We start from the raw sequence: 21503 nt of genomic DNA on the forward strand, positions 1-21503 counted from the left end.
GCCCCCAATCTATACAATGAAATTAAACAGTATGCCCTGGAAATTACAAATCTCAGAACAAATATGAGGCCTTGGTACTGATTTAAAAATATGTTCTTTAAGCCTCAATGATTGTTTGCTGCTGCCCTTATCAATGGTCTATAGGTAAATGGAAAGTTAAATGTATTGCACTGTTAGCATGAAGTCCCTATGGGTCTCCTTTCTTTTACTAATTTAATTTGAACTTGAATGTGGATAAATGCAGCTTCGCTTAAGCTGAAGTTCATACTAATTAATATACTAGCTTCCTAAATGTTCTCGGCATCATGAAGTTTAAAGCAATTTAAATAATAGGGGCTCTAAAATTTCATCCTCATGGACATGCAAAGATGGAACTTAAATTTGTGTGGGGTGTTATTAAAAACCCTCCAGACAAATTCACCATGTTCTGTTGAGCTCAGGCGCCATCCTTCCAGCAGCTGGACATGAAGACTGTCAATGGTTGGACTCGATCTTAAAGGCCTTTTCCAAGCAAAATGATTCTGTGCTATTCACGAGGCGTTTTACAAACGCTCGTTTACAACAGAAGGCCAATGGTGTCCTGTCCTGTATCCAAACCAGCGTGGTCAGCAGGACAAGGGCAGTGATCCTTCCCCTGTGCTCTGCACTGGGGAGGCCACACCTGGAGTGTTGTGTTCAGTTCTGGGCCCCTCAGCTCAGGAAAGAGATTGAAGTGCTGGAGGGTCCAGAGAAGAGCAACAAGACTGGGGAAGGGACTGGAACACAAGCCCTATGGGGAGAGGCTGAGGGAGCTGGGCTTGTTTAGTCTGGAGAAGAGGAGGCTTAGAGCTGAGCTCAGCACTCTCTAGAACTACCTGAAGGGCAGTTCTAGCCAGGTGGGGATTGGGCTCTTCTCCCAGGCATCAGCAATAGGACAAGGGGCCATGGGCTTCAATTCTGCCAGGGGAAATTGAGGCTGGAGATGAGAAAGCAATTCTGTGCAGAGAGAGTGGTCAGGATTGGAATGGCTGCCCAGGGAGGTGCTGGACTCACCGGCCCTGGAGGTGTTTAAACTGAGATTGGCCATGGCACTTAGTGCCATGATCTGGTCAATGGGCTGGAGCTGGACCAAGGGTTGGACTGGATGATCTCTGAGGGCTTTTCCAACCCAGTCCATTCTGTGATTCTGTGTGAACCCACATCAGTGCTCAGCACGACGACACTGATGAAATCTTTGTGCCATAATATGAATCTATTGTGTTTCAATAATGCTGCGGGCAGAAAGGTTCTGGGTGCCCAAGCCCCTCTCTGCCCAGCAGCCGTAACTACACCCCGGAGCGGAGCCAGTGTGGCTCCAGATCACCGCACGCCTCTCGCCACTTATTCCCCATTCTGTCGATGCCCAACAGCGACGTCCCACGACGCCACACAGCGAATAACGCGCGATGCTGGAGAGGCCACATCCCTTCTCGCCCAAAAAATCCCCTGTCCGGCACGCGGACTGATGTGTGCTGCACACCTATTTAGCAAAATTCTTTATTTACATTCCAAAAGGTTAAAAAAAAATAGATAGAGGCTGATTATTAAATACCGTCAGGAGAACGTCGAGAGCGTGGATCTGCAGACAGGGCTGTGGGGGCTGGAGCTGGAACCGCAGGAGCCCTGGAACGGAGAAGAAACAGGTCAGTTCAAACACCAGGGCCAGTTCTGTTTAAGTCAATGATCAATGATCTGGACAAAGGGATCGAGGGCACCGCCAGGACTTTCACAGCTGACACCGAGCTGGGTGGGAGCGTTGATCTGCAGGGCAGGAGGCTCCGCAGAGGGATCTGGACCAGCTGGAGCGACGGGCTGAGGCCAGTTGTCTGAGGTTCAACAAGGCCGAGTGCCGGGTCCTGCACGTGGGTCACAACAACCTCATGAACGCGGCAGGTTTGGGGAGGAGCGGCTGGAAAAGGACCTGGGGGTGTTGGTGACAGCGGCTGAACATGAGCCAGCGTGTGCCCAGGTGGCCAAGAGGCCACCAGCATCCTGGCTGGTACCAGCACTGGTGTGGCCAGCAGGGCCAGGGCAGTGACCGTCCCTGTGCTGGGCACAGTGGGGCCAAACAGTGAATCCTGGGGCAGTTTTGAGCCCCTCAGGACAAGAAACCCCTTGAGGTGCTGGAGCGAGTGGAGAGAAGGGAACGGAGCTGGTGAGGGGCTGGAGCACAAGTGTGATGGAGCGGCTGAGGGACCTGGGGGGTTCAGCTGGAGAACAGGAGCTGAGGGGAGACCTTCTGATCTCTGAACTGCCTGAAAGGAGCTTGGAGCCGGGGGGGTCGGGCTCTGCTCCCCAGGAACAAGCGCCAGGAGCAGAGGAAACGGCCTCAAGTTGCGCCAGGGGAGGTTGAGGTTGGATGTGGGGAACAATTTCTTCCCCAAAGGGCTGTGGGGCATTGGAACAGGCTGCCCAGGGCAGTGCTGGAGTCACCATCCCTGGAGGGTTGGACAGACAGACATGAGGTTCTCAGGACATGGGGCAGTGCCGGGGCTGGGTTATGGTTGGACTTGGTGATCTTGAGGGGCTTTTCCCACCCAAATGATTCTACGATATGCTCAGCAGCCGTTCCCAACTCATCCCCAGGCCGGGCAGTGACTCCAGGTGCCCCTACAGCGGTTATAGTGCGTTCTCTTCGCTGCACTCGCTGTCTCACGTCAGCCCCGAGCTACAAAACTCGGGGTCCCCCCGGCTCTCCACACATCTGCATCTACCTCTGAACCTAAAACCCACAGCACCTGCTTCTCCTGCCTGATTTTGGGGATCTCGACAAGTAACTGATTTAGCTGCCTGAAGTCGGGTACGACAAACCCGCTCTTGTCTACAGGCGGTGCAGGAAGGTGCTTCCTCAGAGCTGGCTGGGAAATAAGCAAAGCAGCACCAGAAATGAAAAGCCACCCGTCTCCAATTTGATGCTGCCAGAGCTCACGTGCTCCAAATAAACATGATCAACAAGTCTGGGCCTGAGGACAACACTAAAAGGGACCTGACCCACCAGCACGGCTCGGCACGGCCGCAGAGAGTCTGGTCACAAGGTTGTCCCCGTCTTCAAAAGCCTCTAAATGCCACCAGAAGTACTGGGGGAATGAAATAACGATCACATTCCCTGTTGTCACTTCATCAAATAGGAGCTCGCAGGGGTTGAAGCGCCGTGGATCTGAAAGACTTTGTTAGGGAAGCGGACGTGTCCTCACGGGCAACCGTGGACGCCTTTGGGAATCATTTGATGAATGGTCAAAAATGGTGGGGATTTGCTTTTGTCAGTGCCCGCCCGCTGAAATCTGAAAAATCAGCAACCAAAAGGCTAATACAGCAGATTTGTGACAAGCTGCAGCCTGACACATTGAAATCAAGACAGATTTGTTTAAATGCTTGTGTTTTTTATGGTGAAGTGGGTGGAAAAATGGAAACAGAACACTGTGCACGAGCCTAAGCTCTGTCTTGAGCCCACCGGTTTAACCCAAGTGAAACCTCAATACTAGTAACTGCTGGAAACATCTCCCTTTGGGTGAGGACAGCGGGATTTTTACAAGTTAGGACTATGTAACGTGATAATTTCTTGTCCCTCCATAGCTGTACTGAACAAGGTGGCTCAAATCCTTCTTCCCTCCCCTCCTCTCCTCAAGGATGTTCTGCTCTCTGAGCAACCAGAGGGTTCACAGCAGCCTAAGGCCACCCAAGGCGCAGCTTCCACAGCTCCATCATCCCCCCGATGGCAGCTGCAAGACCAGGTCCCTCGGGCGCTGCCGCGGATGCTGGGGTAGCTCAGGGGAAGCCAGCGCAGGGAGTGGAGCTGGAAAAACCTCACGCTGTCAGAGAAGCATTTTCTGGTGTTTCATGGAGCCAAGTCAGCTCTTTGCAGACTTAAATGCGAAAATAAGTCAAGGAAAAGCACAGAGCAGAGCAGCCCCGAGCTCAGTTGCTCTGGGGGACAGCAGGGTGACCATGAGCCAGCACTGGGCCCTTGTGGCCAGGAAGCCAATGGTACCTGGGGTGGGTTAGAAGGGGGTGGTCAGTAGGTCAGAGAGGTTCTCCTGCCCCTCTGCTCTGCCCTGGGGAGACCACACCTGGAATTTTGTGTCCAGTTGTGGCCCCTCAGTTCCAGCAGGACAGGGAACTGCTGGAGAGAGTCCAGCGCAGCCACCAAGATGCTGCAGGGAGTGGAGCATCTCCCGTGTGAGGAAAGGCTGAGGGAGCTGGGGCTCTGGAGCTGGACAAGAGGAGACTGAGGGGGGACTCATTCCTGGGGATCAAGATGGAAAGGGGGAGTGTCAGGAGGATGGAGCCAGGCTCTGCTGGTGACAACCAGTGACAGGACAAGGGGCAATGGGTGCAAACTGGAACACAGGAGGTTCCACTGAAATATGAGAAGAAACTTGTTGGGGGTGAGGGTGGCAGAGCCTGGCCCAGGCTGCCCAGGGGGGTTGTGGAGTCTCCTTCTGTGCAGACATTCCAACCCGCCTGGACACCTTCCTGTGTAACCTCAGCTGGGTGTTCCTGCTCCATGGGGGGATTGCACTGGATGAGCTTTCCAGGGCCCTTCAACCCCTGACATTCTGGATTCTCTGATTCTGTGGGTGCCCAGGAAGATGGGGACTGTGCTGCTTTGACTGAAAATGGGTTAATTTTCTTCATGCAGTTAGAAACCTTTCTTTTTCCTAGCTAGCACACCCACTATCTGGACATAGTTTGAGAATAGCAGGTAACACCCCAGCATAGAGTTAACGTTTTGAATTGCTCTGGTCTGAAAGCCAAGGACACTCGGAGCTCTGCCCGCAGGTGTGAGGCAGAGATGGGGCAGAGCTGGACTCACAGCCACACTGACCAAGAAGAGTATTCCACCCCATTAGCATCATGCTAATTATCTAAGGAGAGCTGGGAACTTCCGGTTCTGGCTCTACCGCTCTCTCCGGTTCTTCTCTCTCTGGGGGCAGCCGGGAAGTTTCGGTCAGGACATTTAGCCCGGACTTTTGCCATTTTGCAGAGGCCTCTGGGCTTTTCTGCCTTTTTCCTCCTTTTTTCACTGTTGACCGAGCGCTGCTCGCTGGGACTGGCTGCTCGGTTGTGGACAGAGCTCATGAGGAATTGCCTTGAGTATCTTTCATTTCTACTACATATATATTATATATATTTACTAGTAGCGTATTAGTATTTTGTTATTTTATTAAACTGTGTCCATCTCAATCCAAGTTGCTCCCTTCCCTTTGGATTCTCTCCCCATTGAGGGTGGGAAGGGGCTGAGCGAGCTGTCGCGGCTGCACTGCCAGCCGGGGTTAAACCGCAACAGGGACTTACCGCATTTCTGTTCCACCGCTTCACATTTCCCCGCACTGCGAGATGACAACGGGCAGCTTGGGTTTGTTATTTGGACCCGTAGGCACATTCTGGGGGCAAACAAATATATAACGTTAAACCTAATAAAAATACAGTGAATCCAGCGAGCGACAAGGGAAGTGATCTGTACTCTGTACAGATTGAATTAACCCTGTGCTCTGCACTGGGGAGGCCACACCTGGAGTGTTGTGGTCAGTTCTGGGCCCCTCAGGTCAGGAAAGAGATTGAAGTGCTGGAGCGGGTCCAGAGAAGAGCAACAAGACTGGGGAAGGGACTGGAACACAAGCCCTATGGGGAGAGGCTGAGGGAGCTGGGCTTGTTTAGTCTGGAGAAGAGGAGGCTTAGAGCTGAGCTCAGCACTCTCTAGAACTACCTGAAGGGCAGTTCTAGCCAGGGGGGGATTGGTCTCTTCTCCCAGGCATCAGCAATAGGACAAGGGCCCATGGGCTTCAACTCTGCCAGGGGAAATTGAGGCTGGAGATGAGAAAGCAATTCTGTGCAGAGAGAGTGGTCAGGATTGGAATGGCTGCCCAGGGAGGTGCTGGACTCGCCGGCCCTGGAGGTGTTTAAACTGAGATTGGCCATGGCACTTAGTGCCATGATCTAGTCAATGGGCTGGAGTTGGACCAAGGGTTGGACTGGATGGTCTCTGAGGGCTTTTCCAACCCAGTCCATTCTGTGACTCTGTGATTCTGTGACAGGACTTGAGGAGCGAGTCAGAAGTGTCTGTGTGACACAAGGAACAGGGAAATCTGGACACAGCTCTGGGTGACACAGATGCACCCTCGTGTGTTTTGGCAACAGGCCCGGCCACGAGCCGGTGACATGGGTGCGCGCAGAGGTTTGGGACACAGAGCAGAGCCCGACCCTTTGAGTGGGAGGGAAGGGACGAAGCCAAAACGGGAGAGCTCCTCACAAGATGCGGCTGGCACCGCGTTGCCAGAGGCTGCTCTGGCTTCAGTCTTTAAAGTTACTAATTACAGCTGTAACACGAAAAGCGAACGTGGGTTGGTACAGAAGCAGAATGCACGTATGAGACGGTCACAGCACCACCCTGAAGCTCTCCTTCTTTCATGAATCTATCATAAATCTACCACTTATTTCCCTGAATTTGCCCCTCAGTGAGCGTATTTATCTGCAGCTCCTGGAAGCCCGTAGAAGATTTAATTTTTCTAATTAAACACGCCGATCATGGATCAGCAGAACTGATGATGTAGCATCCACTGAGTAACCCCAGGCGATGGCACAACGTGATCCGCTCAGCCCCGTCCGAGCTGCTGATGGAACAGCTTTGCAATTCGGCTTCCTGAACAAATGCAAAGCGTCGCAAATAAAGCCACGAGAACACAATCCCCGCTCAAAGACCGACCGGCCGCCACGAGACACCGCGCTCCCAAACCCCGGCTGCGTGACCGCCTGCGCCTCGGAATATTTCCTGCTATTTTATAGCGATGACAACCGATAATACCAGTTATCAACACTGGTATTCCCTGCTATCTGGCAAACAGACAGTGGGAGAGGACAGAACAACCCTCGTTAATCCTCTACGTGACTTTCCAATGTGAATGTTCGCAGAGAAATAGGTGAATTCGACTTACCTCAATTTTTCTCATGACCAACAGCCCATCGACAATTTTACCTAGAACGAGAAAACGGAACCGCTTCAGTATGGCCAGTTTTCACTGTTACCCCCTCACACATCACAAGTTCGTGTGGTTTTGTTCCCCCTGAAAAGTCCTGTGCAGCGAGAGCTACTGGGCACACCGGGGTTGACCAGCGATCTCTGAACTGGCACAGGAAACAATCCCCCTGAATACATTTCCCAGTTCAGAACAGATTAAGAACACTTGCCCGTCCCAAGGAGGGCACAACCAGAACAACGGAGGTTCTGAGCTGCCAGCCGTGCTAAAACACAGCGGGAACCAGCTCTCCAACATGCAACCTTCGGAACGACGCAAACAAGGCCAGGGATGGTATCGGTGTTACTCGGGAATCGGAGGAAGGAGTAATCAGGACATGGGCTTAGCGGCTGCACCCATGAAATTCCCCAGCGCAAGCGGCAGACGTGAAGAGCCAGCACATGTGGTTTCATCGAATTATTATCAAAAACTGCTGAAAGCTCAATTCTCTCTGAGCGTGGAGAAGAAAGGGGTCCCCTCATCTTTGTGCACTGGCACAAGGTTTTATGTACGATACACCAACCAAGGAATTGATCTGGATTAAAGTTGAGCAGGGAAAAAACGTTTCATTTCACCTGGGCAGGAACAACCCCCAGCACCAGCGCAGGTTGGGGGGACCTGCTAAAAGCAGCTCTGCAGAGAAGGACCTGGGACTTCTGGGGGACAACAGGGTGACCGTGAGTCACCAATGTGCCCGTGTGGCCAAGAGGCCAATGGGACCTGGGGTGTGTGAGGAACAGTGTGGGCAGCAGGTCAGGGAGGTTGTTCCTCCCCCTCTGCTCTGCCCTGGGGAGGCCCCGTCTGCACAACTGGGGCCAGGTCTGGGCTCCCCAGTTTCAGAAGGACAAGGAATTACTGGAGAGAGTCCAGCGAGAGCTACAGAGATGCTGAGGGCTCTGGAGCATCTTTGTGATGAGGAGACACTGAGAGAGCTGGGGCTGTTGAGCTGGAGAAGAGAAGCTGAGAGGGGTCTGATCAATGGATCAATATCTCAGGGTGGGTGTCAGAGGATGGACCAGACTCTGTTCATGGTGCCCAATGCCAGGGTGAGGGGCAACGGGCTGAAACACAGGAGGCTCCATGTGAACATGAGCAGAAACTTGTTTGCTGGGAGGTGCCAGAGCCTGGCCCAGGCTGCCCAGAGCGGGTGTGGAGTCTCCTTCTCTGAGACATTCAAACCCCCTGGACCCACCTGTGTGATCTGCTCTGTGACCCTGCGCTGGCAGGGCTGGGCTGGGGATCTGCAGAGCTCCTGCAGCCCAGCCAGCCTGGGCTTCTGGGATTTCAACCACCATCTGAGTCTCTGGCTGCACAGACGCCGCCGCTGGCACAACGAGGGGGGACGAACCAGCAGCCCACGGCTGTTTATTGGAGCGGGGAGACCCCGAGCTGCTCCACCAGCCCCGCGCCGCAGGTACTCACCAAACACAACGTGTTTTCCGTCCAACCAGTCACACTTGGAGCACGTAATGAAGAACTGGCAGCCGTTGGTGCTGGGACCGCTGTTGGCCTGGGGGTGAGAACGGCAAAATGCACACAGGTGAGGACTTCCCAAAACTCAAAGCAGATGCATCTCAAGTAAGAAAGAGCTGTTGCTCTAGACCAACCTATTTTAGCTTTTTGCTACAGAAACCAAAGGAAACAAGATACACGCCTGCAGGAGAGAACCCTGGCAGCAAGAAAGAAGCTAGAAGGTTTCCTCAGAATAAACCCCAAACGTGTTTCAGCGACCAGGATGAGAAAGGTGCTGATGGCCGGCTCACAGAGCGGCGTCTTGCGGGTGTAAAGTTTAATTCACATCCGAGCGCGACGCCCAGAGATTCGTGCTCTGCTACGGAAACGTCTCAGCAACGCTTCAGTCCGCTTCAATATGTCACAGCTCCGTGACAACCAGAACGAGCCCAGAGCCAACACACAGATTACGTTGGGGCAAAAGGAACTGCGGTATTTGCATTGTCAAAATTCACCATTTGATATTGGATACGTTCATAAATAAATGTGGTTATGTTATACATCATTTTAACGAGCTTTTCTTGCTTTACGGTGGTTGTTTTTTTTGCTTCTGACTTATTACTTGCCGTTTATTTTCTATTTCTTTCAGGCTATGGAAACGATGTTAGACAAAAAGCAAATTTGAGCAATTTTCTTATTTGAGTTCAAAATGAGCCATAAAGTGGCGGAGAAAACTCGCAACATCAACAAGGCATTTGGCCCAGGAGCTGCTAATGAACGTGGTTCGTTAACACGCAGTGGTGGTTCCAGAAGTTTGGCAAAGGAGACGAGAGCCTTGAAGATGAGGAGCAGAGCAGCGGTGACAACGACCAGCTGAGAGCGACCACCAAAGCTGATCCTCTTAAAACCACACGAGGAGGTGCCGAAGGACTCAACGCCGGCTCAACGTCGACCACTCTGCGGTCGTTGCCATTTGAAGCAAATGGGAAAGGTGAAAAAGCTTGATAAGCGGGTGACAAAAAGCAAAAAGATCATCATTTTGAAGCATTGTTTTCTCCTCTTCTACACAACAATGAACCATTTCTCAGTCGGATTGCGACGTGTGACAAAAAGTGGATGTTATGCAACAAGCGGTGCCGACCAGCTCAGCGGTTGGGCTGAGAGGAGCCTCCAAAGCGCTTCCCAAAGCCAAACCTGCACCAGGAGAAGGTCGCGGTCGCTGTTTGGTGCTCTGCTGCCGGTCTGATCCACTCCAGCTTCCTGAATCCCGGTGAAACCGTCACATCTGAGAAGTACGCTCAGCAGATTGGGGAGATTGTCCTGGTTTTGTTAAAACAAGTTTCTCTTTTAGTGAATTTGCCTGTCAGCTAAAGCTTCATATTAGCTGCATTTTCCTGGAGAACCAGACACATGTTTTGGTAAACCTAGCAATGGAATGCAAACTTATTGATAAGCATGGATGGACATCTCCCGAGAGGGGCAACGAGAAACAAGTGACCAAGAAACTGACCAACTGTGTATAACATTCCATTCACGTGAATACTTCATATAAAAGTGGGAGATCACGAGGATCTCGTCCCTTTCCCTTTTTTGCCTTTTCCCTTCTGCTTATGGCCGACATTAGGAGAGGACCTTGCGAGTCGTCCCTGCGAACTGAGGCCAGTGACAGACTGAATCCAGCTCCGGTTGGCTGCAGAGTCCAGTCCAGGACTTTGGGTGCCTGCCCTGCAGTTGCTGAGACTTTCAAGATTGGTTTTGTATATTTTGTATTATTTTCTCTATTCTTATTAGTAGCATTAGTAAAACATTGTTAATTTTTCCAACTCTCTTCTCTCTGTCCTTCTTTCCCTCCTGATCGCCTGTGCTGAGTGGGAAGGGGGGAGAGGGAGGAGCTGAAGAGGGGAGAGGAGGTTAACAATACATCTGCCAGGGTTTTATTGTCACCCCGCAATCTAAACCCTCGACAGAGATGCACCAAAAACCGCAGCCGGCATCGGTCACCAGAAAGCGCCCGAGCGCACGTCACACAACTGACACGTCAAACGCTGAATGAATTGGACTAAGTTTCGCCTCATCCACCGCGTTCACCCAACCTCCTGCCAAGCGACGGCCACTTCTTCAAGCATCGCAACAACTTTCTGCGGGGAAAACGCTCCCACAGGCAGCGGGATGCAGAAAGTGCTTTCCAAGAGTTAACAGAATCCTGACACATGGAGTTTTACACTAAAAATAATCAAACTTATTTCTCATTGGCAAAAATGTGTTGATTGTAGTGGTGCGTTAATAAAGATGTGCCTCATTTTGGGGCATGTTTTGTGGATGAATAACAAACCCAAACAAACCCAAAGGCAGCGGTTTTAGGGGCCGGGCGGCTCCAAGAGCTGCAGAAGCAGCAGCTGTGGGTGGGAACGCTGAAGCACGGGCTCCACTTGCTCTCCATTGCAAAACTGATCATATTGTTCTGTCGGGCAACACGCAACCGTTGCAGTTTTTCCTACGACGTTGAACAGGAAGCACGTGTTACAAAAGACACCATGGAAACACCGCCGTGGCTTTGAAACTCCCGAATCTCTTTGTGTCGTCCTTGCTGAGGTCAGTGGTTGATAACAGGATCAGGGAAGAACAAACCGCCACCGCTTGGTGCTGTATGAAAACCGTACACATTAAACTATTCTGAAAGCAAAGCCTGACCCAGAACTGCACCAAGTAAGAACAGGTCAGGACTTTGCATTACTCAACTATTAACCCAGGAGTAACGTTCTGACCGGTGGTTACAAAGCCGGTCTTTGATACCTCACATCCAACAGTGCAAAGAGTTTATGCGCTTAGGAAAAGGGCACAGAGAAAGAACCGAGGGCTTTGAGCGTTCTAATGTCGTTATTCAACACTCACCATGGAGAGCAGCCCAGGAGCAGAGTGTTTCAGCTTGAAGTTCTCATCCGCAAAAGGTCCCCGGTAGATGCTGGCGACGCCGGTGCCGTCCCCCTGCGCGAGAGGTGCCGCTCAGCCGCGCTCCATTCAAAACTCCATTCAAAATCCCCACGCTAAAGGACAGGGATAAACTCAGCCCCAAATGGGAGCTGCACTGCCCCTAATATACACCAGTGGTGAACACGGCGTTTCACTTCTGAAGAGGAACGACGACTGGCAGCGTTTGCCGTCGGTGTCGGCACAAACCCCCGGAGATGGTCGGGACTCAGCCCAAACCTCCCAGGGTGAGATGGAGACCATGGATTGTTTGGGATGGACCCATGTGGACTTCGCGGGGAACAGGAAAGAGATGGAGAAGCTTGGGCCGGTGTGATGAGGAAAGCAGAAGCGGTTGTGTGGAAAAAGTCGGCTGATGTTACGTTGATTTGTTTCACCTTATTTTCTGTGACTTTATTGGAAAGAGAGAAGCGATGTCTCTGTTCGGCAAAGACACGGTCATCACTTTCCTCTTCCAAGTGCGGGCACAACAAAAGAGGTGAAACAAGTAAACACACCTCGAATCCTGGGGGCAGTTTTGGGCCCCTCACCTCAGGGCTCAAAATGGCGGCACCGAGATCACCTCAGGGCTCAAAATGGCGCCAGAGGGGTGGTGGGATCACCTCACACCAAGAAAGGCCTTGAGGTGACATTCTGTGACATTAGCGACTTCATAAAAAGCTGGTGTGGCCGAGCCCCTCGTTGCGCGGCCAGTTGTCTCAGTGACTTCCACATGACCAAGTTTTATAAATTTGGTATTAAAAAAGCTTTATCACTCCCTAATATTTTCTAACACTTCCAGAAATGAAATCATTTCACTGGGTTCTAGGACGGTGAAGAGACCCAGTGGTTCTCCAGCACAGAATCCCAGAATGTCAGGGGTTGAAGGGCCCTGGAAAGCTCATCCAGGTCAATCCCCCCATGGAGCAGGAACACCCAGATGAGGTTACACAGGAAGGTGTCCAGGCGGGTTGGAATGTCTGCACAGAAGGAGACTCCACAACCCCCCTGGGCAGCCTGGGCCAGGCTCTGCCACCCTCACCCCAAACAAGTTTCTTCTCATATTTAAGTGGAACCTCCTGTGTTCCAGTTTGCACCCATTGCCCCTTGTCCTGTCCCTGGTTGTCACCAGAAGAGCCTGGCTCCATCCTCCTGACACTCCCCCTTTCCATATTGATCCCCAGGAATGAGTCCCCCCTCAGTCTCCTCTTGTCCAGCTCCAGAGCCCCAGCTCCCTCAGCCTTTCCTCACACGGGAGATGCTCCACTCCCTGCAGCATCTTGGTGGCTGCGCTGGACTCTCTCCAGCAGTTCCCTGTCCTGCTGGAACTGAGGGGCCACAACTGGACACAAGATTCCAGGTGTGGTCTCCCCAGGGCAGAGTAGAGGGGCAGGAGAACCTCTCTGACCTACTGACCACGCCCTTCTAACCCACCCCAGGTCCCATTGGCTTCCTGGCCACAAGGGCCCAGTGCTGGCTCATGGTCACCCTGCTGTCCCCAGGACCCCCAGCTCCCTTTCCCCTACACTGCTCTCTAACAGGTCATTCCCCAACTTACACTGAACCTGGGGTTGTTCTGCCCAGATTCAAGACTCTACACTTGCCCTTGTTATATTTCACTAAATTTTTCATTTTCAGCATTTCCCAAGAGCATGACCACCTCTGTGGCCACAGAGTCTTCTCTATTTGTGAAGAAAATTCGCTAACAAAAAGTTAATTTGGACTTAAACTCTCTCTTGCATGAGACGCTTGGTTCTGTACTTAGGGTCTCTCTCCACAAAGCGAGTAGAAATTCAGACGATTTCTTGTTTGTAGGGAGAGGAGAAGGACAACAGGATAAAATAATATGATCTTTGCAAGTTTGAAAAGCCTTTCGTTGCATGGCTGTGGTTTCTTCTTTTAGAGAGGAAATATTTAGAGGGAAAATATTTTGGGAAGAAGGAGGAACATTCACCCAACACTCCGGATTTGTTTCCACGTGCACTATGTTCTGTTGCAGTCAGGTGGCAGCAACGCTACGAGGAAACCTCTGGGTATCCCGAGACCAAGATCCCACACGTCAGCGTGGACTAAACTGCATTATACCATGTAGGAAAACACAAAAGGAACGCAGAGGTACGTACGTTTACAAAGTCACCTCCTTGGATCATGAAATCCTTTATTACCCTAAAGAAGTAAAACAACAACTTAGTTCTCAGTAGAAAAATGCCTCGAGAAGCTTAAAATGTGGTAAAAAGGAGTTCTGCCCCAGCGCAACACAAGTTATCGGGTCTGTGGATGCTGCAGTCTCCAATTTATGTCAATTGTTAATTAGTGCTGCTACGGGGCAATCCGGGAGCCATCGCCGCTCGACCAGAGGCAGCGATGAGGTGACAGATGCCACAAATGATCGGTGTCCTGGCACACGAGCAACATGGATCCCTCCCCATGACCCCAACGAGCAACATCTGACAGTCCCCAAACCGCAGAGCAACAGACAGACAACACCAGCCCTGAGCTACAAACGCCTCCCAGGCGGGACTCAAACCCACACCCAGCTCAGCCTGCTATTTATAATTTTTTATAATTACCTGTGGAAGGTGCTTCCTTTATAGCCTATGGGGACACCATCCTTCCTGCAAGGAAATAAAAGAGGAAAAATCATTGCAGTTCACGGGATATCCCAACACCAAACCCTCCCCGGGGTCCCCAAGCGTCGCCCTGTGCGTCACCAGCCGCCTGGACACGCGGCCGAGCGCTGCGGCCCCAGGCTCCCGGCCAAGGGAAACCTCGGGTGGGCTCTGCACATCAAATCCTGTGGTTTCCTACAAAATCCACAGCATCACCTTGACGGGATCCCACTCAAACTGCAGCACGAGCACGTGGGATTTGCAGACGGGGCTATTTAGAGCAACCTGAGCGCAAACTAAGTCATGCCCAAAAGGGAAAGTCTGACATCTCCATCACCGACTGAGCCCGTCGCGGTTTCACCAGAGCAGATTGCTGTAACTCTTTTATTTTGTACTGGTATAAGAAAAACTTCCATGTGAGCCTTATTCCTGCTCCCCCGCCGCATTTCCCTGAGTGGGGCTGCTCCGTAACCCACTTACCTGAATTCACCCGTACAGAACTGCCTGCAAGACAAAAAGAGAGCAGAGCGTGAGCCTCGGCTGAACCCCGGGGACGCGGAGGATGGCGTCTGGCGAACACACACCCGCTGCTCTGCGGGACACTCCTCACTGCGCCCGAGACACCCCCAGCGAAACGGGAACCGGCACCAACTCCTCCCCGGTTCCATCTCAGAACAAACTCTGCACTTAATGCAGCTGAGGAGGTTGAGTATTTAACACCAAGGTTGTAAGACACCAAACGTGGAGCTGGCCTTGTGTTTCACAGAAAACAGGGTATATCTGGGTACATTCATTTTGCCTGTGGAGGCAGAATGTCCCAGTGGCACATCCTTAGAATCACAGAATAGAATCATTTGGGTGGGAAAAGCCCCTCAAGATCGCCAAGTCCAACTATAACCCAGCCCCGGCACTGCCCCATGTCCTGAGAACCTCATGTCCGTCTGTCCAACCCTCCAGGGATGGTGGCTCCAGCACTGCCCTGGGCAGCCTGTTCCAATGCCCCACAGCCCTTTGGGGAAGAAATTGTTCCCAGATCCAACCTCAACCTCCCCTGGTGCAACTTGAGGCCGTTTCCTCTGCTCCTGGCGCTTGTTCCTGGGGAGCAGAGCCCGACCCCCCTGGCTCCAAGCTCCTTTCAGGCAGTTCAGAGATCAGAAGGTCTCCCCTCAGCTCCTGTTCTCCAGCTGAACCCCCCAGGTCCCTCAGCCGCTCCATCACACTTGTGCTCCAGCCCCTCACCAGCTCCGTTCCCTTCTCTCCACTCGCTCCAGCACCTCAAGGCCTTTCTTGGTGTGAGGCGCCTTCAGGCAGCAGCCCAGAACTCTCACATGACATTAAGGTTCTGCCTTGTACAAATGCACTGAGCACATCAGCAGCTCCGCACAGGGAGCAGAGGGGCTGGAGTCGTCACCTTCCAGCCAGACGGGATCTCCCGAAGGATCCGGGTGCTGCTCGGTCACGTCTCTCTGGGGACGGGGAGAGGAGCAGAGCGGGTGCTGGTTCTGGGGACCAGGGAGCGGCTCTGTCACCAGAGATGTTCCTGCACCCTGCAGCCCCCGCAGCTCACCTGAAGTTCTCTGCGGTTTTGGGAACGACGTCAGCAAACAGCTCGATCTTCATGCGGCCGACCTCCTGGGGACACGGCGGCCAGGTCAGCTCCCTGGGCCCCACTCCCACAGCACAGCCCCCCCCAGCATGCAGGGAACCCCCAGACCCCCCGCTGCACCCCCAGCCCTGCAACCCCCCCACAGCACCACTGCCAGCCCTGCCCCACAGCCCCTGGACGCCAAGCGCCCCGAGCCCCCCTGCTGCTCCCCAAAACCCGCCCTGCTGTTCCTCCAAACCCCCCCAACTGCTCCCCCACACCCAACCCCACCGCTCCCCCCAAATCCAACTCCACCGCCCCCCCAAACCCAACCCCACTGCCCCCCCCAAACCCAACCCCACCGCTCCCCCCAAATCCAACTCCACTGCCCCCCCAAACCAACCCCACTGCCCCCCCAAACCCAACCCCACCGCCCCCCCCAAACCCAACCCCACCGCCCCCCCCAAACCCAACCCCACCGCCCCCCCCAAACCAACCCCACTGCCCCCCCCAAATCCAACTCCACTGCCCCCCCCAAATCCAACCCCACCGCCCCCCCAAACCCAACTCCACTGCCCCCCCAAACCCAACTCCACTGCCCCCCCCAAACCAACCCCACCGCCCCCCCCAACCCCCTCCCTGCTGCCCTCACCCCCCCACTGCTCCCCCTAAGCTAACCCCACTGCTCCCCCATAACCCCTCTACTGCACCCCCAAATCCCCCCGTGCTCCCCAAACCCCTCCCCCTCAGCCCCCCCAAATCCCGCCCCACCGCCCCCCTCAAGCTCTCCCCGCGCCGCTCCAGGGGCCCCCACCACGAACCCCTAAACCCTCCAGTGCCCCCACCCCCACTTCACCCCACAGCCCCGTTCCGGCTCCCCCCGCCCGTCCCGCACCTGCCCGCCGATGGTGACATCGAAAAACACCACCGGGTTGTTGGGGTTCAGCGCCAGCGCCGACATGGCGGCCACGGCGCCCGGAAGCAGAAGCTGCGGGGGAAGCGGAAGAGGCGCCGGTAATGGCGGCGGGGCGGGGCGGGGCGGGGCGGGGCGGGGCGGGGCGGGGCGGGGCGGGGCGGGGCGGGGCGGGGCGGGGCGGGGCGGGGCGGGGCGGGGCGGGGCGGGAAGCGGGATGGGAGAGAAACCGGGAGCGGGCGGTGCGAGTGTGGGTGGCGGGACCAGGGCGGGGACCGTCCTGTACCGGGCACAGCGAGGCCAAACGCGAATGCTGGGGGCAGTTTTGGGCCCCTCAGGACAAGAAAGGCCTTGAGGTGCTGGAGCGAGTGGAGAGAAGGGAACGGAGCTGGTGAGGGGCTGGAGCACAAGTGTGATGGAGCGGCTGAGGGAGCTGGGGGGTTCAGCTGGAGAACAGGAGCTGAGGGGAGACCTTCTGATCTCTGAACTGCCTGAAAGGAGCTTGGAGCCAGGGGGGTCGGGCTCTGCTCCCCAGGAACAAGCGCCAGGAGCAGAGGAAACGGCCTCAAGTTGCGCCAGGGGAGGTTGAGGTTGGATGTGGGAACAATTTCTTCCCCAAAGGGCTGTGGGGCATTGGAACAGGCTGCCCAGGGCAGTGCTGGAGTCACCATCCCTGGAGACAGACGGACATGAGGTTCTCAGGACATGGGGCAGGGACAGGGGTGGGTTATGGTTGGACTCTTGATCTCGAGGGGCTTTTCCAACCCAAATAACTGCGATTGCCAGCAGCTGGTGGCCCAAGAGCACGTTGTCCCTGGGCCCGGCCACCCCTGTGCTCAGCCCTGTGACCCCAGACACCGCCGGGCAGGTGTCAGGGCCGTGTCAGAGGGTTTGGGATGCCGGCAGCACCTCGTTTTTCCAGAGGATCCCTTGTCCCTTACGGCAGCCCTGAGCTGCCCAGAGGCAAAGCCCGTATGTCCAGGGCCAGGCTGTCCCCTCTGTCCCCTCTGTCCCCCAGTGCCGGCTGGTGGGGACCCTCCCTGCCCCCCGAGGTGGTTCCCTGTCCCCATTGCTGTTGTGTTGGGCTCGGCTGGGCTGTGCTGCTTTGAGTGAAAATGAGGTAATTTCCTTCATGCAGTTAAAAACCTTTCATTTTCATAGTTAGCACTCTACTATTAGTATTATTTTGATATTAAACTGTGTTTATCTCAGTCCAAGAGCTCCTCCCTGTCCTTTTCAATCTGTCCCCTCTCTGGGGGGTGAACAGCAGCAGTCGTGGTTGTGATTACTGGCCGGGGTTAAACCACGACGAGGGGTCGGGGCTGGTTTCCAGTCGTTCTTCCCCTGGGGTTTGTGCATCGCGGTGCAGAGGCCACACGTGAGATCTCCAGGGCCTGGTTTCACATTTCCGTGGGCAAGTGGCGTCCGAGGAGAAGCTCTTGACATGCATCAAAGCAACCGTGAAACTCCTGGCAAGGGCTTTGTCTTCAAGATCTCGTGCGTCCTGGTGTGCCGAGCAGGGACAGTGGACATGAGGTTCTCTGAAGATCTGCTCCGGGACGTGGACAAGACCAGGGCCCTGCTAATGCTTTTCGCTGTGTGGTTTTGGCACAGTTTCAGTGTGCGCTCCCACATGAGGAAGAAATTGTTGGCCCTGAGGGTGGTGAGAGCCTGGCCCAGGTTGGCCAGAGAGGTGGTGGCTGAACCATCCCTGAGACATCCCAGGCCAGGCTGGACGGGGCTCTGAGCACCCTGAGCTGGTGAAGATGTCCCTGCTCATGGCAGGGGGGTCACTGGGGAGCTGGGAAGGTCCTTCAACACAAACTGGTCTGTGATTCTCCGATTCTTGTATCCCTGCTCTACCCATGACAAGGCTGACAGGTTCACACCTGCAGGCCTGGCTCTGGTAGTGCTGTGGACCCTCTGGTCACGGCTCCTGTTGAAGCCCCAGCAAATGCCGCAGCACCAGGTGCCGTGAGCTGCACAGACCCCACAGCTGCTCCCAGAGCCCCGTCAAACGCCCCGTGGCAGCGGCTTTTCCTGCCTGTAAAATCCCTGCGAGACTCAACCCAACGTGCGGATCAGCTCAGAGCTGGAATCCTGCTCTGGCTGGTTCAGCCCGGGAAGCCGCTGGGTTTGGAAAGCGAGCGAGTGTCACAGCCCCTGGTGCCCCGGCCAGCCCAGCCCCAGGCAGAGCCCCCGGGACCCCCCGCCCGGGACAGGGCCTGGGGTCCCCCGGCATGGGGACATCAGGCTGTGGGCAGAGGGGACAGAGGGGACAGGGGCCGGGCAGGGCCGGCTCTGGCCAAGGCAGCTCCTGGCAGCACCACAGCCGGGGCTGGACACCCCCTGCCCTGGTTGTGCCCCCAGGGTGTCTGTGGGGTGTCCCCACACCGCTCAAGGTGCCTTTGGGGTGATGGCCCCTCTCGATGTGCCTGTCAGTGCCATTTGGCCGTTTTGCTCTGGATGCTGGTGACACTTCTGCAGCGTCCTTGCTGCTTCCATTTGTCATTTTGGGGCATCCTGAACCCCTTGGTTTTTTTCCTGGGGGTCCCAATTCCCTTTGTGCTGCTTTCGGGGTGCCCTGGACTCCTCCATGTACCATTAGTGCCAACCTGGTGACCATGAAGTGTCTTTGGGACAGCCCGGACCCCTCCGTGTTCCTCCTCGTGCACCCACAGCCCCTGGGTGTGTCTTTCTCTTGCTCCTAATTCCATTTCCCTTGTTCTCTCCACCTCCCTTCATCTCCCTCCTGGTCCCTTTCCCATCCAGCTCTCACAGCCCCTCCTTACCCCCATCTTCCTCCTCCGCACCTTCTCATCCCCCCTCGGTGCTCAGGTGCCCCGTTCCTCTCCCAGGATGCACAGAACGGGTAAGATCGTGCACAAGGGGGATAAACCAGCGTCTGAGCCCAGATCAAGGGGAACGGAGAAAAGCCAGCAGGTGGCAGGAGGGAGGTTCTCCGAGTTTTATTTACAAAGCTTGTAGGGTCAGACTGGACGAGGAATTGGGGTTGGGGGGAAGATCCGCTTCACCCCACCCCTCTGCCGCTTCCCAGAGTTGATCTCCAAATTGCAGCCTGTGGGGGGGTCTGGGAGCACACACAGTTCAGGGAGTCACCGAATGTCCTGAGTTGGAAGGGACCCACCTGGATCACTGTGTTCAACTCCTGGACAGCCCCAAAATCCACACCGTGTGTCTGAGACCTTGCTCAGTCTCTTCTTGAACCCTGTCAGGCGTGAGGCCGTGACACCTCCCTGGGGAGCCTGTTCCAGACTCCACCTGCAGTTGGGTGAGCTGAAAACAAGCTGTCGAATGTATCACCGAAATCACCACATTGGTCCATTTGGCAATTCTGCCCCTGCAGCCCTCGCTACCGTAGAGCACCAGGAGCCCCAAACCTTGCAGTCCAGCTGATGTTTTACCAATATCTGGGTTCAGAAGTTCTCAGAGCTGACGCTGGGACTCTCCTCCTGTAGCTGGGAGGCCGCGGTGTCTCCGGGCGAAGCTACATTTAAATACCCGATCTCGGAAGGCTGAGAGGGGGATAAGCAAATGCAGGAGTCTTGGCTTTCAGCTTCTCCATCAGGCTTCGTGTCTGCCGCGGCCTTCAGGGCGCCCAGGGCGTCTGGCGGTTCTCGCCACGGGCAGCTGGAAACAAATTTCCTCCCTTGGGTCACTGTGCATTGTTTGGGTGCCCCTGCGCAGCCCCAGCGCTCCTGCCAGCAGCTCCGCGAGGACAATTAACTAATTAACACTTAAAGAACTAACCCTACCCCACATCACTAAAGAGACTTAGAAAGCTTTAACCCACATCACTATTGCCCAGCCTTGCTTAGCTCTGCGTAACTTATTGTACGAGAAACAGGAGTTCACTGATCCTTGCAAAGATAATAATCCTTGGGGCATCCTTGGGTGAACCAGATAACAGAATCTTGGGCACAGGACAGGAGATACAGCAGTTTAACCAGCTCAGCAGTCTGAGACCCAACCTACTCATCACACTGGACCAAAGGTGACCGTGTACAGAGAAGAGGATGACCATGAGCCAGCACTGTGCCCTTGTGGCCAGGAAGCCAATGGTACCTGGGGTGTATTAGAAGGGGGGGGGTTAGTAGATCGAGAGAGGTTCTCCTTCCCCTCTACTCCACCCTGGTGAGACCACATCTGGAATATTGTGTCCAGTTCTGGGCCCCTCAGTTCAAGAAGGACAGGGAACTGCTGGAGAGGGTCCAGCGTAGGGCAACAAAGATGATTAAGGGAGTGGAGCATCTCCCTTATGAAGAAAGGCTGGGGGAGCTGGGGCTCTTTAGTTTGGAGAAGAGGAGACTGAGGGGTGACCTTATTAATGTTTATAAATATATAAAGGGTGAGTGCCATGAGGATGGAGCCAGGCTCTTCTCGGTGGCAAACAATGATAGGACAAGGGGTAATGGGATCAAGCTGGAACACAAGAGGTTCCACTTAAATTTAAGAAAAAACTTCTTCTCAGTGAGGGTGACAGAGCCTGGAACAGGCTGCCCAGGGGGTTGTGGAGTCTCCTTCTCTGGAGACATTCAAACCCGCCTGGACATGTTCCTGTGCGACCTCACCTGGGCGTTCCTGCTCCAGCTGGGGGATTGCACTGGATGATCTTTTGAGGTCCCTTCCAATCCCAAACATACTGTGATACTGTGACCCGGGGTCACGATCACTGCGCAGCTGCAACCAGGAGGAGCCAGAGGTGGAGACTCTGGAAATGGTCTCCTGAACTCATTGTAATAAGAACAGACTTCTCGGGGACAGGTTATGAATATGTATAGGCGTTCCTAAAACTTTCATGAATATGTAACACTGTACTGTATTTAACCAAGCTCACAGCTACTGTAAAATACACATATTTTGGGTGAATTTTTTTCTTTATGTGTCCAACGTCATAACCGCATACCTTCCTTACAACCTCAGGG

The 21503-nt window shown here is 54.3% G+C and overlaps 2 protein-coding genes across 2 annotated transcripts in view; both read right to left on the reverse strand.

The window, feature by feature from the left end:
- Positions 1–1497: 1497 nt before the first annotated feature.
- PPIH (peptidylprolyl isomerase H) lies at positions 1498–16674 on the reverse strand. Its single transcript, XM_082070002.1, has 10 exons — positions 16540–16674; positions 15627–15691; positions 14540–14563; positions 14021–14065; positions 13574–13616; positions 11376–11468; positions 8454–8541; positions 6951–6991; positions 5314–5402; positions 1498–1641 (listed from the first exon to the last, which is right to left on the reverse strand). The coding sequence occupies exons 1-9, from the start codon at positions 16603–16605 to the stop codon at positions 5334–5336; spliced, it is 534 nt and encodes a 177-aa protein (XP_081926128.1). The 5' UTR covers positions 16606–16674; the 3' UTR covers positions 1498–1641; positions 5314–5333.
- Positions 16675–19556: 2882 nt separating this feature from the next.
- Positions 19557–21503, reverse strand: part of CCDC30 (coiled-coil domain containing 30) — a 40561-nt gene continuing 38614 nt past the window's right edge. Inside the window, exon 26 of the mRNA XM_082069845.1 lies at positions 19557–20208. Coding sequence (XP_081925971.1) covers positions 19995–20208 — 214 coding nt within the window. The 3' untranslated portion in view covers positions 19557–19994. The remainder of the gene's footprint in view (positions 20209–21503) is intronic.

This window comes from Streptopelia decaocto, assembly GCF_964273445.1.
Source record: "Streptopelia decaocto genome assembly, chromosome: 20".
NCBI classification, from domain to species: Eukaryota; Metazoa; Chordata; class Aves; order Columbiformes; family Columbidae; genus Streptopelia; species Streptopelia decaocto.

Excerpts from the sequence above, each read along its gene's own strand:
- PPIH (XM_082070002.1), bottom strand. The coding sequence starts at position 16,605 with ATGTCGGCGCTGGCGCTGAACCCCAACAACCCGGTGGTGTTTTTCGAT. Across the intron at positions 13,617-14,020 it reads AAAGGAAGCACCTTCCACAG|GGTAATAAAGGATTTCATGA; the intron begins GTAATTATAAAA and ends TTACTTCTTTAG. Across the intron at positions 8,542-11,375 it reads CTCCTGGGCTGCTCTCCATG|GCCAACAGCGGTCCCAGCAC; the intron begins GTGAGTGTTGAA and ends TCTCACCCCCAG.